The sequence below is a fragment of the Centroberyx gerrardi genome, chromosome 4, assembly GCF_048128805.1.
Source record: "Centroberyx gerrardi isolate f3 chromosome 4, fCenGer3.hap1.cur.20231027, whole genome shotgun sequence".
In the NCBI taxonomy this organism is placed as follows: Eukaryota; Metazoa; Chordata; class Actinopteri; order Beryciformes; family Berycidae; genus Centroberyx; species Centroberyx gerrardi.
This window is the reverse complement of record NC_136000.1, coordinates 9,684,470-9,701,814: the sequence shown is the minus strand read 5'-3', so window position 1 is coordinate 9,701,814 and position 17,345 is coordinate 9,684,470. Positions and strand designations below refer to the sequence as shown.

Sequence of the window (17,345 nt, the reverse complement as noted above, 5' to 3'; positions counted from 1 at the left end):
GCACACCACCAGTGCACAGGGTCAGATTTAGCTCAACTCATAACCATCTTTACAAGCTGCAGTGTAAACCATTCGCTTGGTGGTTTAGCCTTAAGGTGCTCAGCGGGTCATGTTACATTATTATAGAAGGTGTAAAAACCGCAGCAACACCCATTGGATGCGTAACATTTATCTGGAGAAGGGTCATCTCAGGTAAAGTAGTCACGTGGGCTCCCTTGGCACCTCAGTTTGGCACTTCATCCTATCTTTGTTGACAAAAGCTGGCCCATATGCTGTGTACTGCAAGAAAGTCAGGCCGATACTGACACAAGGCCAAAAACCTTGCGACACAAACAAGGCACGGGACGCCCCTCAATTTACCTGTGACCTGCTTTTTAAGGACAAATCTGAAAGGATGAGCTCACACGCTGCCAGCAGTCTCTGTGTTTTTGTATGTGTGTATGTGGGTCTTGTTTGTTTTCCCTTGGAGCGCAGTGATAGGCTTAGATAGGCTGGCAGACGTGCCTTAACAAGATGTGGGGCAGGCCTTGATAACACACTCAGATGAGCTGTCTATTCTCAGTCATGGGACTCCATGGACTCGCTCACCCCAGCCAGTGCAAATGAAAAACAGTTGGCTGTGGATTAAAATATCAAAATATACCAGCAATCTAGTTTTGTTGCAATGTTCATGGAATAGTGAAAATGCAGTGTTTAAAATTGTGCATACATGTGCGTTTGTACATTTATTTGACTTTGTGCATGCCTTTTTAGTGTGCATACATTTCTCTGTGTATGTGTGGTTGCGTTTGCATGTATTTGCATGTGCCGGTGCACAAGTGCATGGAAACGGTTTTTGCATGTGGCATCTAATGTTCACCTCATGTGACCTGGCCCCATTGTTTGTGGGGGCATTACTGCATCTGATCCCTGTCAGTGATCTCCTCCATTTGAGGGTTTGATCCCTCCAGCTGTCCCAGGAGACCTTCGCTGATTCAGACTGGCTGTTTGGCCATCCCCACCGCCCTGCTGCGGTTCTCTTACTCAACACGGCATGTGTTATTCGTCACACGTTGTCATGAGCTGTCAAAAGCGGCCATGACAAATGCTACTTTCTGTTTATGAAACGATCATGTTGGCCTCGCACTGCAAACCAACATTAATGTCCACAGTTGACTGCACCGCACTTACAAATATCTGTTTTGTGGGCATGCGGTGCCATTACTCAAAGGCAGGGGGACATTGAACATGCAAAAGTCAATGAAATACAACAGACATACATTCTTCACGACTCGCCAGTGCTGTAAAAAAAAAAAAAAAAAAAAACTTGGGAAAACAGCCGGCAAAACAATAGTATAATTAATGGTCAGGCTTGTGGATTTATCACAGAACAACATACTCTCTTCCCTTAAGTGACCTCAGTGAACTTACAGTATGGAGCAAGAGACGCCGGTCAGTGCACAATACCATTACTGTATATCCCTTACACCCCCCCGCTGCTGCCAGAGATGACAAACATGCATTGTCCTTGTCCAGCGCCAGAACAATGACTTCCTTTGTGCCGGAACGCTCGAGGGTCAGGCAAGGTCAAGGATCTTTAAGAACTGGAGGACTGTAAAACATGTATTGTATGCACGGGGAGGAAAATAGGACTCATTAACAAGATGGCTATTTAAGGAAGCATTTGCGGTGTTTTGTGTATAAGCCCATCATCTATCATTGGCTGAAATCAGATAAGATCCTCCTCCTGTTGTACCTCTAGTTTTTCACATCATCTGAAATGTCCACCAGTGTGTTCAGACAAAGCGTTCCCTCTGTCACGCAGCTGCACTGAAAATACAGTCGCTGCTGCATGGAGACAGTTTCTTCCCCCTCTCTCTCTCTCTCTCTCTCTCTCTCTCTCTCTCTCTCTCTCTCTCTCCGTCACTCCTTCTTTCCCTCCACCCCTCCTTCTCCACGGAGCCTGAATCAGCACACTAGGCCCCCGGTGTCGCTTTGCAATGACATCACCACACATCTGCTTTGCCGAGCCGGGCCCCTGCATCACCGACGGAGCGCTGTCTCCCCCAATGACAGAGCCAGCAGGGACAGAGTGGGCGGGGAGTGAGTTTGAAACAGCCGAGATGGCTCAAGTGAGAGAAGCACTGACCGAAAAAAAAGTTTTGCCCAACTGAGATTTAAGGGGAAACAGGCATAATAAATCAAACAGGGCTCATGGAGCTTCTCGGTAATGTTGTTTTGGCTGTTGTTCTCTGAAGTACCTTAAAGACTATTTCCACAAGAACACATTTAAACAGGCATCTGTATTCACTTTTTGCTGTGTAAAGACCACAGGGTTTTTGTCATGATGAAATACATCACCAAAGAGTAAATTCTAACGCTGCGTGATAACTAAATCTGAAACAAAGGAAGGATATCAGTGAAAATTGGCACACATGCGAACGTTAGTTGCTGAACTTCCATCTGACCCGTATGATTAGAAGAGAGCTCAAGCAGCAGAGGTAATACATGCAATGAGAGTCGGGGTAGAGCGGTTTATGGCTCTGGGGCTCACTCTGCTGATAGGTGCCAAATTGGTCTGGACGCGACAGAGATTGATTATATAAGGGGAGGAAATGAGGTGCACAGTCAGCCAGTATAATTTACTGGGTCATCGGATCTTGATTTTTATCTTTCTCAAAATCTTTGAAGCATTTGGGAAAAAGATAATCTCATTACTATCAGTATTGTTGCTGGCAGATTTCATCAGGCTGCCCAGTCATGCATGCAGAAAAAACCTTTCTTACAAGATAGAGAGGAGTTAGGTAACCTCTTAACAGGAAGTGTGGGTAAACATAATGCAGTGGAGAAAAAGAAATTCAAACTCTACATATAAAAAAGCAGGCTTATGATTGTAAGGTCGGCCGTCTGAACCCTCACAGCAAAACATAAATATATATCTGAACAGGGAAAGTGAATGCTATGTCCTTCTGTTTTTAACACCTACTGTTAAGCTGTTCTTGAGCAAGTCACTTAAAACTCAAAGCAGAAGACTGCGGTTGCACTGGACAGTTCCCGAGGTGTGAATGTGTGTTACTGTGTGAAATTGATGCAGGGTGTTAGTGGAAAAGAGAATGCCGCTCAGCAAAGCCTCCCTTGATATGTAAGTAGGTTTAAAAAAGTCTCCTTTAAGCAATCGTGAAAATGAATGAAATTTCCTCACTGGGGAATAATCAGCAGGTTCAGTGGATCTGTGATTATTATTCAGTTCATGTACGTATTGTATACCTCTATATATTCCAGATTTTTAACTTCGGTCCACACACTATGAGAGGAGACAGCTTTGACGATTCATTCCGGGGCAGATTGACCAGAGATTGTACAATAAAACAGAGCATTTACATCTGTTTGATGTTTTAAGTGCTTTGTGCTACATGTTAAAACAGAACCCAGCACTATAATGCACTTTGACTTGGAGCAGTGGGCACAATGTCTATCTTTGATCAGGTTCTTTTTTGAATCTTAATAGGGGTACTGTTACTGTACAGCGATACGCCTGGTGGGACTGGTAGCGTGGGGTGTCCAGGCCAGACACTGTTTCAATCACAGGGCAAGGCCGGAATTGGAGGAGATGTGTTCCTCCGAATCTAAAGAGGGGTGTGCAATCAAGAGTACCCCCCCCAACCCACCCCCCCACACACACACATACAGTACACACACACACACACACACGCACACACACACACACACACACACACACACACACTCCAGTTGGCAACCCAATCCACTGTAGTGTTGGCTGTAGTCAGGAAGTGCTAATGAAGTTATTAATGATATTCATGTGTGCAGTGGCGTGCAAGCAGGGACCGGGCCTCCATTAGCCAGCTGGTAGATCTGTCTCTCTTTGGTCTGCGGTGATTAATAAAGTGAGAAACAAAAAGCGAGAGAAAAAGTTCCACTCGGAGCTTTGTCAAATAAAGACAAGTAAACACACAGGCGGATAAACCAAGTGAGGCGGAGACAGAGAGAGATAAAAGGAGGACTTCAGGGATAAGGGGAAGGGAAATACTGCATATGATTAAGAGAAGTGATTCAAACCATGCAATGATTACATAATGGTCAATATACTGAAATATACTTTGATTGTGCTATATGGCTGTTAACAGTAACCATTATTACATTACTTACTATGAGTTTCGGTGTGTGAAAGTCAGTATAACTGTTCAGTTTGGTTTGACTCGTGACGTTTTGAACAAGGAACCAGCATGACAGAAACACACTGTAATTACACTATAATACAGGGTGAAATGAGATCACATATCCCTTCAGCATATACACAAATATAACGCTCCTGTGTCCTTTACACTGGCCCACCACCTGGTGACATTCAGCCTCCGTCCAGTGTTTAGAAACGGCCGGTTATCGCAGCGATAATGGCGTGAGTCACTCCAGCAAAGATGGCAGCAATTAAGATGGCGGAGTGACTGGGGGGACAGTCAGACCTCTGCTCCATGCGGGCCGGATCCACTGGCTCCAGTACTGGGGCTGTCTGAGGTAAGGACCTCCTTCCCACTGCTGCCTCACTGCTTGTCCAACAACACCCTCTGCTGGGTGTCACACTGCTCCAAGTCAAGTACTAGCTTAATCCTCAATTTATCAGTCAATTGATCAGGTTTTATGCATAGAAAGAGTGTAAATCCATGATCAACCCCCCTCTGCACCAGACTGTTTTTGTTGCTGTTTTGTTTTTCTGTCTGTCTTTCTCTTTGTGTGTGTCTGTGTGTATTTGTCTGTGTTAAAATCATTCAAAACCACTGAAAAGAAGAGCTAAATTCTCTAACTTCATACATTCCCCTTGCATTCTGTTATTTATTAGTCAGCTGAAGGATACTGGGAAAATAGACTGACTCAAAATGGCAATAGTTCATTGTGTGGGATTTTGTGCTGCATACTTTGTCTCCATCTACTGGGAAGACTGTCATCTGACTCTTGTTTTCCAAGTTTGTTCCAGTATCTTCCAATGACAACTGTTAATTTGCACATAGGCATGAATTGTCTCTGTTACAATAACTGGAAACCATCAAATGAAAATTTGGATCAATTCAGCCATTTCTTCTAATGTTGGGAATATTTGGGAATATTGCCATTGGCAGCATATTTCAATTACCTTCAGTAATTACCTTTAGTGATTGAGACACAAAGGCGTGTAAAGTTGTGTACAGATCACAAAACACAATTTTATGAACAAAAAGTTTCAGACACATAACATACAGATCATAATATACTGAGCAGATCCTTTGACATATTGCTGTAATTTATTATACCACACACAGATGGGCAGCGATTCCCAAAGATATCATCAATCGAATGGATTCCTGATGACAGCGGTCAAGTCTGAATTTCATACAGGAGTGCCAGGATCCAACCACCCATTAACCACCAATACATCCCTCAATATATTTAATCGCTTGGTTATGAATGATTTATTTGTCCGACAGCATGCGGCGCCAGCCCTGTGCACGTTTGGGAGCCATTACAGTGTTCAGCTAAATGATGATAAAGGAAGGACAAGTTTATTGCCCTGGTGCACCATTGGTAAAAAAGAGGAATTGCATTGTCCACATTTGCTATCTGCCACTTCCTGTGAGCTTTGCGTCTGCATCTCTGCCAACAAGCGCTTGCTACAAATTCCACTGGATTCCAGTAAGTGGTGTTTGACAGCTTTCCTGGGCTTAACGGGAAATCTCTCTTTGGGGTGCAAGATTATAACCTCTGCAAACCGCTGGTCAATGGAAAAGTCCTAATCCACTCATAGGCCAACCACTCCCTGGTGTAATATTGGCTCCAGGAGATATGGAGGTGGCCGATTTGACCAAAAACAAATAAATTCTGTGAAGAATAAAATAAATCCTCTGGGAAACAGCATGTGGGGAGAGGAAGAATATTTTGGTCTCTATTTCCTTATAGTCACTTTTGGTTTTACAACTTTATGTTACAACTGAATTCAGCACAGTGCAAGAGAGACCAGAAAATGCATATGACTCTATAGACTGTTGAACTCAAAATCAGTGGTTTCTATTAGGGCGTCCCCCCCAGAAACCATGGCGGTCATTTAGTGTAGGGAATTAGGCCCCGTCGCATACTTTTTCATTAACTAATTATTCTAGTAGTGTAGAGTCACGTGTTCCCTATAAATGCCTTTTGTATGACAATTACATTGCCATTCCACAATTACAAGGGGCCCTCAGAGAAGCTGATGACGACTTTTACACTTGTGCTTGGCCTAATTGTTATAAGAAAGTTCTGACAAAAGAAAGGTCCTTTTAATTCTCTGACAAAACACATATAGTGAACTCATGCACCGGCGCACCGCAGCAAAATAAAACCAAATGGGAAGCCTTTCATGTCTCTGCAGCTTCAGTTTATAGCGGGGTTTATGCTGCGACTGAAAATGTCATTGTCATCGCTGAAGTAATGGCTGGAGGACGGCTCCCCCTCTGAGTCCGCCACCCGCTGCTGTCACCTCCAACAGAAGGCGTAACCGAGGAGGATGTGAAGAAGAAACTGGACAAGCGGAGGAGGAAGGAGAAGAAGAAAGGAGGGATCCCACAGAGCAGTCCATAGTCTGACTCCAACGGAACCCTAATGTGCCCTTTGACCTCCACCGTCAAACAACCCAGAATGCTTCCTATTTGCAGTTCCAGTGGAGTTCAGGCTGCCGGCAGGGAACTCGGGGGTTTGGCAACGCCGCCTGTCACTCTTCCGTCTCTGCGGAAACGTCTTCTTCCTCTACGCACCGAGGGGAAGCTTGAGGGCAGACACCCAGACCGACAGACAGACAAACCGCAGGCAGCCCGATGCTCTGGAGTTGAAATAGCAGTTCAGACTTCTCACAGGAAGTCGTTGCTCACTGGGATGCTTCACTGCTCAGACACAACAAAGCAGGCTTTTTCAGACGCAAACACACACAGGGAGAGAACTGTGGGGTGAACCGGAGGCCAAGAGCAGGATGAGAGTTGAAATAGGGTGTGTGTTGACTGTAAATGCAAATTATGTGGGATTCATGTCCTTATGCTGCTTGGAAAGAGATCATGTTGGAGTAAACAATCTAATAGAAAAGTGGCCTCAGATAAAACATTCAACGTATTTATGAGGAGTTCATTTCCAAAACACAAAATATCCCTTTTGAAAAAAAAAGAAAGAAAACAAAAGTTCATTCAGTGTCTTATACTGTGTCATTGCACTGCATGTGAGGTCCTGTTGCCCTTGCACCATCTGTATTAGTGTGCACTCTGACTGTCTGCACGTTGTCAATGTCTCTGCACCAATATCTCCAGGTCAACATCTTGTACATTCATTGTTCTTGACAATTTAAGTGATTCTGACTGTGACCCTCCAGACCCAACATGATTTAACTGTCTCTCTAGTATTTCCTCTTCTCTCTCCGTCTATCTGGCTTTCTCCGTATCCATCGTTCGGCCTCTGAGCAGTACAAGAACCTCCCTGACCCAATTGAGATGTCAGATTACTGTTGTGAAGTCAAACGGGCAAACAAGCAGTGTGTGTGTAACGGATCCATCTAAACATTCCTTTGTGTGTGTGAGGCCCCGGCGAGGTTCGGTGTGCTGCAGACACAACAAAGGGAACCTGTGTTTGACAAGCAGCCCCATGCCAGACCCGACCTGAGGCTGCCAGACAAGCCCAGGACGCTCTGAATCCACCTGAGGCTGGCTTTTGCAGCTCATGCAGACATACACCTACAGACACACAGATACGGATGTACAGAGAGAGAGAGAGAGAGAGAGAGAGAGAGAGACACACACAGACACTTGCAGGTACACATATACAGAGACATGCACACACAGATACACAGATATTACCTTAGCTTATTGGTAGAAATGGTAGAAATATACAGACAAACACACAAAATTGACACGCACATGCACGCACACACACACACACACACACACACACACACACACACACACCCCCACACACACACAAGGAGAGAGAGAGAATTAAAGACATACACACACTGATTTACAGAAAGATATACACATACACAGGCACTTGAACACACATTAGCTTACAGGTAGAAATACACAGCCAGAGAGAGAGAGAGAGAGAGAGAGAGACACACACACACACAGTCTTACTTAAGTCACTTTTGGGGTATTTACATAGATTTACATTCATTTCCTGGAGACTTACCCTAACCCTAACCATAACCACTACTTGCCTAAACCTAACCCTAACCCTAACCCTAACCCTAACCTTAACCTTAACCTAACCCTAACTTTAACCTAACTCTAACCTTAACCACTGACCCAAAAATCTGCTTTTTACCAATTGGGGACACGGCTTTTGTCCCCAATTGCACAAGCCGTCCCCAATCAACTGGTCTTAAGTCTGGTGTGTGTCCCTGAAAGTGACTTAAGTCATACCCACACGTATACACACACACACACACACGCACACACGCACACACACACACACACACACACACACACACACACACACACACACACACACACACACACACACACATATACACACAGATAGAGAGACAAACTAATACACACGTAAGGGAGTGATTACTGAGATTTATAAGATTTATTTATAAGATTCATAAGAAAACGTACAAAATCTCAAGGAAATCTGGAGTTCTGTGGCATAATTTATCACTGTGTGACAACAAAGTCAACAACATACAGAGCTTTACTAGTTTTTTTCTGCACTTTAAAAGCGCAGCACAAACTATAACCATTGCATACCATGAAGTGTTGCCATAAGCTATGACACGATTTGAAGGATGACTGGCCAAACTAATTGCTCCCTCATATCAACAGCGTATCTAAACCGAATATCATTTCACATCAGCCCTCCTGAAAAAGGCAGTGGCGTAAGGAAACACTTTTGTGCCATTTCAAAATACCACAATCTATCAGGCCAGTATTAGGCCTCACTGTATAGCTGCCAAGCCATTAGTGAACATGGGTGAAAGCTACAGATGGCCTTTACATATTACATACTCAGTGTTTGATGTTGGGACCGTATATGAAAAGACACCCTGACAGTGCCAAAACAGGAAAACCACATTCTTATATCCAAACATATCAGTCCATTGGTATAGAAACCTCAATCTGCCAAATGCAATGTTGGAGATAAACAGTGTGGATGGATTGAGGGGAATGGCAGATGCAGGGATGGAGTGGAGGGTAAAACCACCTACTTTTTTTATTTTTTCGTTTTTTTTTTTACATTTTAGACATTTAGCTGACGCGCTTATCCAGAGTGATTTACGGTGAGTGCATCAGTAGAATAAGCTTAAATTCTTACATCACCGAAATTGAAAGCTACCAATAATGAGTGCAAGGGTCAGAGAGTCATAATGCCCTGATAATATTCCTCCGACCAGAGAATGATCATGTAAGAGCAAAGAGCTAGAAAAAGAAACGAGAAAGAGTTTAGCCTCTTTTTGAAGCTGATGTAAATTTTTCATCGCTTTCATAATGCAAGTTTCAAGAAAATATCGACTTTTCGAGACAATAAAATGGATCGCGCCTCTGAAAATGCAGTTGTCATTTGTTTATATTGGCGGGTGTTCACCTTTTGGTAAAGACAGTCTGGAGTCCGTGGTTTACCCACCTTTTTATTAACCACGATATCACTGAGTAGAAAGCGAGAAGAACAGACTTCTACTGGTGGTGTGAACTTGCTGCAATAGCTTCTCTCCAACAGCATGTTGGTAAAGCGTTTGTCTTCGTGACTACTATTGTTAAGGATATGAAATAGTGTTCGACTAATATCTCTGTGACCCTGATTGGAATGCTAAAACATTATCAATTGCCGGAGGAGAAAACATGGGGCAAATATATCAGGTACATTTCTGAAATTCTAGTTGATTTCTCAATGAACTTGGCCCTTGTTTTCCTGAGTGCGTTCTGAGGCCAAGCCTTCCTCGTGTGTGTCTCTTCACAAAAGCGAGCCTCAGAGTGTGGTTGAATGACAAGGGGACGGAAACACACGCTGTTTGAGCTGGGTGCAGTGCAAACACAGACAGTGCATGGGTCATTGTGTGGGAGAGAGAGGAGAACGAACGACCCGCTCACACACACAGCAAACACTCCCAGCTGTTCAGAATGAGGTGTGTGCTGCGCGTATGTGTGCGTGCAAGTGTGTGTGCGCGCACGCGTCCGTGTGCGTGCGCATGTCCATAGCTGCGGTCAGATACAAATACGAGGCCACACCTTAAGTCAATGCTCTCTGTTTAGCTTTCACAGGTATGTAAACTCTTACGCCAAAGCATGCATTTGATGTATCCGCAAAGTTTGCCCAAAAGGGGAAGAAAGTTAATACCTAATTCAGCTTTGCAATGTTATCTCATCCATATACCTGCCTATTGAAGTAAACATGCTCAGAACATTCACTAATAGCTCTCAGCCAACGCAACCAGTGTGCTGGAATCTCTGTGGCAAGATGGTTATTTAAAGTACTATAGGCCGTGTTGGAGTGCGAAGAGCACTCTAAATGTCATAAAGTGAACCTCATAACTTACTGTTTTATGTCCTTTATGCTTTATTATTGACATTTTTCATAGTCAGGCTGCCTTTTTGAAAACAAAACAGCAATTATACAGATGAATTGTTGCTTCTGGACATAGGGAACATGTCATGATATTAATATTTCAGATGAAATCCCATCCAAAGTGCCAAATTGACATGCACTCTGTCTGTTCTCAGACCTTTTCTCATATCCTCTGGTTTATTAAAGTGCAACAGAGAGTATTGCTTGTATTCGCTCCACTGCACACAAGGTCTGGGGCCTTTGCTACAGACACAAGCCATATGTCTGTCAGATTTTATTGTGAATGTAAATGCTTGGGTTCCATTTTCTGACCAAGGAGATTGAATGTGGTTTATGTTTTTTGGTAACGGCAATCGTTTTTTTTTTTTTTGTTTTGTTTTTGAGTGATGAACTTCCATGTGCCTGCATTTAGTGATTCCCTGGCCTTAGCTTTGCTTCTTGTCTGCTATTAAGTCGAACTGGACTCTATCCATAAGAATATGAAAACAGCAGTAACGAAACCTTAATGCACTCCACCGTCTACCGCACATCCCCAAAACACAACACACATGCTTCTTCATGGACGCCCCATTCTCATTCCATCTGACAGGCCCATCCGCAAACTGTGGCACGATGGCCTCCTGTCCATCTGATTTCAATTCGAGAATCTGCATACAAATTGTTTCTTCAGAGCAGTCAAGTCTATCCGGGGGATGAATTAAGAGCATTGATTCTTTATGACTGGTTCTTCATGATAGACCTCATAGGGATTTAGAGGAGGTACATGTTTATATGTGTGACGGAGAAAGAGAGTGTGTCACAGTGTGTGTGAGTGTGTGTGTGTGTATGTACACCAACTATGAGTTGGCGTGTATGTGGGTGGCATATCTGAGTCCGGATATTGGTGCACCCACAGTATAGTTACGATGTTGAATGTTATGGTGATGATGTTCATGATTATAGTAAAGCTCTGCACATAATCTAGTTTTAGTATAGTCCCCCACATAGAGCTAACTCACTGTGTTGGCTATTAAGTCTATTGTTTCTGACATTTGGGTAGGAAGACATGAAGAGATTCATCAGCACATGTTTTTAAAATCATAAGTTTAGCAATAAATATGAAAAACGCATGAGTGTGCGGACATATTTTCTTTTTGGATTTTATTGTGACTCCAGCACATTAGCAAAGATTGGCCGAATGAGCCGCAGTGTTTTCAACAGAAAACACAAAGTCGGAAAGGCAAATCCTCGGCCCTGTTGTCTTGTCTTGTGCGGCTTTATCGCTGATGGAAGCACTGGTTACAAACTAAAATCTGCTTTATCTGACTTCCCTCTCAGCACAAACATCACAAGGTTCTGACAGAACTGGTGCCTGCTGAACTATCACATACAGTGATCATTATACTTTGTGTATGCACACACATAAACACACACACACACAACTACAGTCACACACAGATCCGCATGAGCCAAGCCTAGACACATGGCACAGTAGCAACACATCCTAATCTCAGTCATTCTCAGGCCTCTCCAACTTGAAACTGGACTCTTTTCTTTCCTCTAAGCCATTTCATTCATTTTTGTAAGTGTGCTCTTGAATAGAGCTACGGCTTTGGCGTGGCGTCCCAGACTGTCAGATTTTGGTAAATCGATCCTGCCTCCCTGTTCTGTCTTGGAGCCCTGGCCTGATCAGGAAAACACCCATGACAGTTTGGCTAGCGGCCTTGCTAAGAAGTGAGCCCTATTTAAAATAGCAACATTGCAAATTAGTGTTTGAAGGTTTTAACATGAGAAAAAACACCGCTCTCCCTTTGAGTTTCAGTTCAAACTTTATACAAGCTCCCGATGTGGCATTGGACTCTGGTGAGTGGGGCCAACCCTCAGAAAAACCTGCTTTCCATCGAGAGGGCATGGTGCGGCATTTCAGCCCGGGCTAATCAGCCAGTGAGGAGAGGGGTGGGATACATGTGGACCCAGTCTGGCAGATCTACATGCATGTGTGCGCACACACACACTCATACACACACACACACACACACACACCCACACACGTACACACAGACGGGCTTCTAAGGGCCCAATATATCAGAGGGTATGGTGAGGAATTAATCAAACCACACCCCTTTCCCCTATCCACAGCTGTGGCTGAACAGGAGAAAGGAAAAGGTCAATCCCATTGGTCAGGATGGGAGGACTGGTAGGGTTAGTTTAACCTCTGACCTTTGAGTGGAAGCTGTGGCCTCACAGTTAGATGTACGAGGTGACATCTGATGTCCAGGTCAAAAAGGTCACTTTCTCTCAGCGTACGTCTCTGAATCTTCATTTTCGGGGACAGCCCCCTTTCACCACGCAACGTTCAATGGCCGGCCAAACTAAATCCCAGCTAATTGAGGGAAGTGTTAAGATTAGGGAGAACAGAGAGAGTTAGAGGGAGATGGCTGATGGAGACGGGGACTTTGGGGAGTGCATAATAGCCGTTTCCCCCTCTTGCCTGGGGCCCAGTGTAGATGTGGTGGACCCAGCCCCAGACGCCACTCCATGGTTTGGCACGCTCTGCATTTCAGCCCTCTCACTGTTTCCAGCTGAACCAGCTCCCATGCAAACACATGGGTAACCGGTGGGTTTTCTTATTTAGTTGTCGGTCAAGAGTACTTAATAATATTCAAAAAGACAGTGCGACATATCATCCCATGCTTGCCAAAAATACGATCCCCTCTTTTTTTCTCTCCTCCCGACATTTTCCCCTCCACAGTTTGGGAAGACTGCAGATGAAAAGGAACAGATATACAATGGTGCAATCTTGAAAATAGTTTGGCTAACAGTTATTAAAGTAATAGACCAGACTGAGAAGAGGCTAAGTACAGAGCAACGAGGACAGTGACCGCTTTTCAGGAGACTCTAAAAAAGGAAATATTTCATATACAATGCCCTGTAATACAGCATAAAGCACTGTACAGTACAACTAGTGATGTGGCGTATGAGTTCGTCAGATTGATATGTCCTCACTGACCCAAATGCTCTCATCCCCGCCTCAGCTTTTTGAAGTTAAATAAACACTGTGTCACAAGATCCTCCACATGCCACCCAAGTGCTACAGTGTGTGTGAGCGTGTGTGTGTGTCCGCAATGCTTGTGTCTACGGGTTTGCTTTGTGAGTATGACTCTCTGTATGCATATGTGTGGTCGTATGTACATATTAGAGAGAGACACGCAGAGACAGAGAGAGAGAGATAGAGAGAGATGTATGTGTGAATCTGCATGCGTGTGTGTATGTGTGTGTGTGCCAACAATGAGCGTGGATGTGTGTGACATGTCTGTAATGACAATGGCGGGTGACAAATAGCGCTGACGCACATTGTCCCTGGTCTTGATCCGGCTTTAATAAAAAGCGTTGGTCCTTTGAACATTTTAATTAAACTAAACAGGACCATCCCCACCCAGGCCTCGACGATGAGCTATGTACATTTGAAGACAAACAAGACCATCTTTTACGGGGTAGACATCAAATACGTGTCTTTTTATGTCACCCTGGGTCCGCATGTTGACTTTCATTATTTCTAAAATCCATCTGGAATTTTGATGGGCATGTTTTGAAGGAAAAGGCCCGGAAACCACAACGCAGGGATGTCTTGAAACAAAGGTCTCTGCGGTTTTGTCTGTTTCTCGTGGTCAACAACAACCCTGCAGTCTCTGTGCTCAGATGGCTCATGTCTGTAATTTTAGTTTATGCCATAATTATTACAACACGTTAGCCATTTTTCATGCATTTTGTTGGAAATATGCTGAATTGATCAGGGTTTATGTGTTCTTTTAGCAAAATATACCAGGATCGTAAAATTTAGTGAAGAGCCCTTTCAGTTTGGACCCATTACATAAAAACACTGAATCTAAAATTAATTACAGAATGACAAGTGTTATTACAATTACACTTAAAATATTACCCTGTATTGTCTTATTTGTATTCTGAATTTTCTTATTGGTATCATTTCACAATTAAATCTAACACACATATAGCTTTCCTTACATTTAAAACTTAAAATGAAACCATAAAAGGTAAAAGAGGAAGGGGAATGCACCTCGGTACTGTTCTGCACAACCTGAGGCGTCTGTGACCCATGAATCTGAACAGACAGACATACAGGAGCAGCACAGTACCAGAGGTTTATCTCTGCATGTTTAACCAGATCAGTTCAACAGTGTCCAGTTGCCACCAGAGGGAGTCTTCTCGGCAAAAGAATGGCTCCCAAAGGAGTTGACTCAATATTCTGAACATCTGCACAAAATTCAAATGACCCTCACTCTGGGCCCAAGTAATGGGAAAATTAATGTTTTGTTTATGCTGTTTTGTTCATGCCTAAAACTGTTAATCAAAGTGACTGACAGGACTGCACTGACACATATTTATCATGACGCCCAGTTCGTTATTATTAGTCATTATTAGTCATGCAATGGTAATTTTGCATTCGTACAGCTGGAGAGCCATTCCTCGCCCATTACTTGACTTTATGGGGATTACTGTTGTGGTGTATCCGCCGGGGAAGGGGAGCCCGTACTGGCGGGGCAATGCCCAATGTTGCAACCTACAAGCAACAGCCTGGACTATAGGCCTATAAAAGGCCGTTTCACTTCGTTCCTTTTAGTTTTCTGTACAACAACTACACGTGTTCAGCTCAGTCCCGAAGCCCGTCCCATTCCCTGCATATCCATGCTGGAGGAGGAGGCGTGTATAGCCCTTTTGTTACCTGTATTAGAGTAGCCTACCTGGCTGCAGTAAGTTAGTTACATGGACTGAGTTTAAGATGTCGTCAAAGGAAAGAAACAGCAAGCGATGTGCAAAGGCTCCAAACCAAAAGAAATCCACATGGTTGGTAGGGAATTGCAGTAAGTGCAAGTAAGTTTTTACCTGCAAGCCAGGCAGAGCAAATGGGAATTGTTAATTAGTCTCTACCGTGAAAGTAAGGACGAATAGCCCTACAGAGGCACTTCCTCCGAGAACTCATTCACCTTCCAAGTCCGACCCTCTCTCAAGTTTCATTTTGGAGTCCTTTACCACCTTTCAGGTCGTCATCAGCATCTCACCTGTACTCCTGGACCATGGATTTCACACGGTCGAAGATTTCAAAGGCGCTTCAACTTGATGTCGTGGAAAATCGGCGGTATACGTGCATCTGGAAAGGTTAGGAAACCTGCCAATGTGAACGGAAAGCGTGACCACTTTATGTTATAGTGCATGGCCTCTGCACAAAGTGGTAACGATCATGCACAGACCCCTCCGAAAGTGGAGTTTCTACGTGTTCCTGTGTTTTGGCATCATATACCTAAGACTTGGGTGAGTCTTAAATAACCAATAATTAGCATCGATTACATGTGTAAACTGTATTCTTCACATGCGCAATACTTGATTGTGAAATTCATTGCTACACTGTGACACATTTACACATTTAAGGCTTTTACAGGTAGACATCACCTGCCCTCTGACCTGATTCACTTGAGCATGATTTACAATATCAAGTTTTCAGCAGGTGTATTTTAAATGACGGTTAAACCTTGATATCCATACGGCTGTACCTCTGGAATGCGTCGTGCGTAAAAGTGGGTTATCGGATATTAGGCTTAAAGACAACAAGGTCGAGTCGTATTCACTGTCAGTATTTTGTTCACCTCATGAGAGTCTGGTTGCTTTGTCGCACAAGATAATTTGAGCCGCTGTCTCCGCTCCAGATCCAGCTCACCCCTGCATACCTTCATTAATAGCGGCAGACTGAGTTGTATTTCCACATTCCATTGCCCAGACTGAGTTTTTACCTGTTTTGCAATACCTCACCTTGATGCATAAACACAGCTAGAGGACTTCTATCCCCTCCTCCTCTGCTGCCCATACAGCAGTGGCTCTCAAACATGTTCATGTTACGGACCTCCAAATAGACGCACATTAGGTTACTGTCCCACTTCCCATAAGGGAAGTTTTTTGTTGTTGTTTTGGTATTGAATTGCATAGCTGTCTACACTGTGCGTGCATGTGGAGATTATTATTAGTATTATTATTAGCCTATCCCCATACATTGTCTACTTGGAGAAATTTCTAGTGAATTGAACAGTGAAATTAAGGACTTCAAGGACCCCTGGGGGCCCAGTTATACAGGTAGGTATGCAACAGTAGCAGACCAAGCGAACCTAATGATTTGGGAATAGGATATTTTAAGCAGGGATGCAGTGGAGGGTAAACTCACCTTTTAGGCTGTCATGAATCTTGACCTAAATTCATAGTGCACATCATTCCAAGTAGCATCAAATTATGTTATATGAAGGTGGGGTAAAAACATTTATGCTTTTCTGAAAATCTAACAGTTTTCTTATATTGGTAGTTGTTTGCGATAACCTGGAGGTCATTTACCCACTTTTTTTATGTGCCATCACTGTACAGCACTGGTTATAAGACTGATAAGAGACGTTTTGGTTTAACTCTCCATGAAATATTTCATATTATAACTTGATATATTTTCATAAAGGGGTCTAATCATGTATTGCATATAAGCAGTCACAGGTGGGGTTCAGGCCCAAAGGAGTGTCTGCGATAATGGGAAAAAGGAGTGATAAAGTGGAGGCTTTCAGTGTCTATAAATCTTTCAGGCTATTGTGGTGATTACATAGACTTGATTCCAGCAGCCAGTATTAACAAAACAAAAAGTGTCATTACTCCCTATAAGCACCTCGTGTGGAGTGAACCGTGTAACTAACTTCAAGTTCCAGAGATGCTCGTATCATATGACAGTAGCTCAAATAGGGGGGGCGGCACATATCTCCGTGTTTATCAAACCAAAC

At 43.6% G+C, this 17,345-nt stretch overlaps 1 protein-coding gene across 1 annotated transcript in view; it reads left to right on the top strand.

The window, feature by feature from the left end:
- Positions 1 to 15,759: 15,759 nt before the first annotated feature.
- The window catches only part of wnt7bb (wingless-type MMTV integration site family, member 7Bb), a 30,289-nt gene continuing 28,703 nt past the window's right edge, over positions 15,760 to 17,345 (top strand). The window contains exon 1 of the mRNA XM_071922725.2: positions 15,760 to 15,852. Within this exon, the coding sequence (XP_071778826.1) occupies positions 15,782 to 15,852 (71 nt within the window). The 5' untranslated portion in view covers positions 15,760 to 15,781. The remainder of the gene's footprint in view (positions 15,853 to 17,345) is intronic.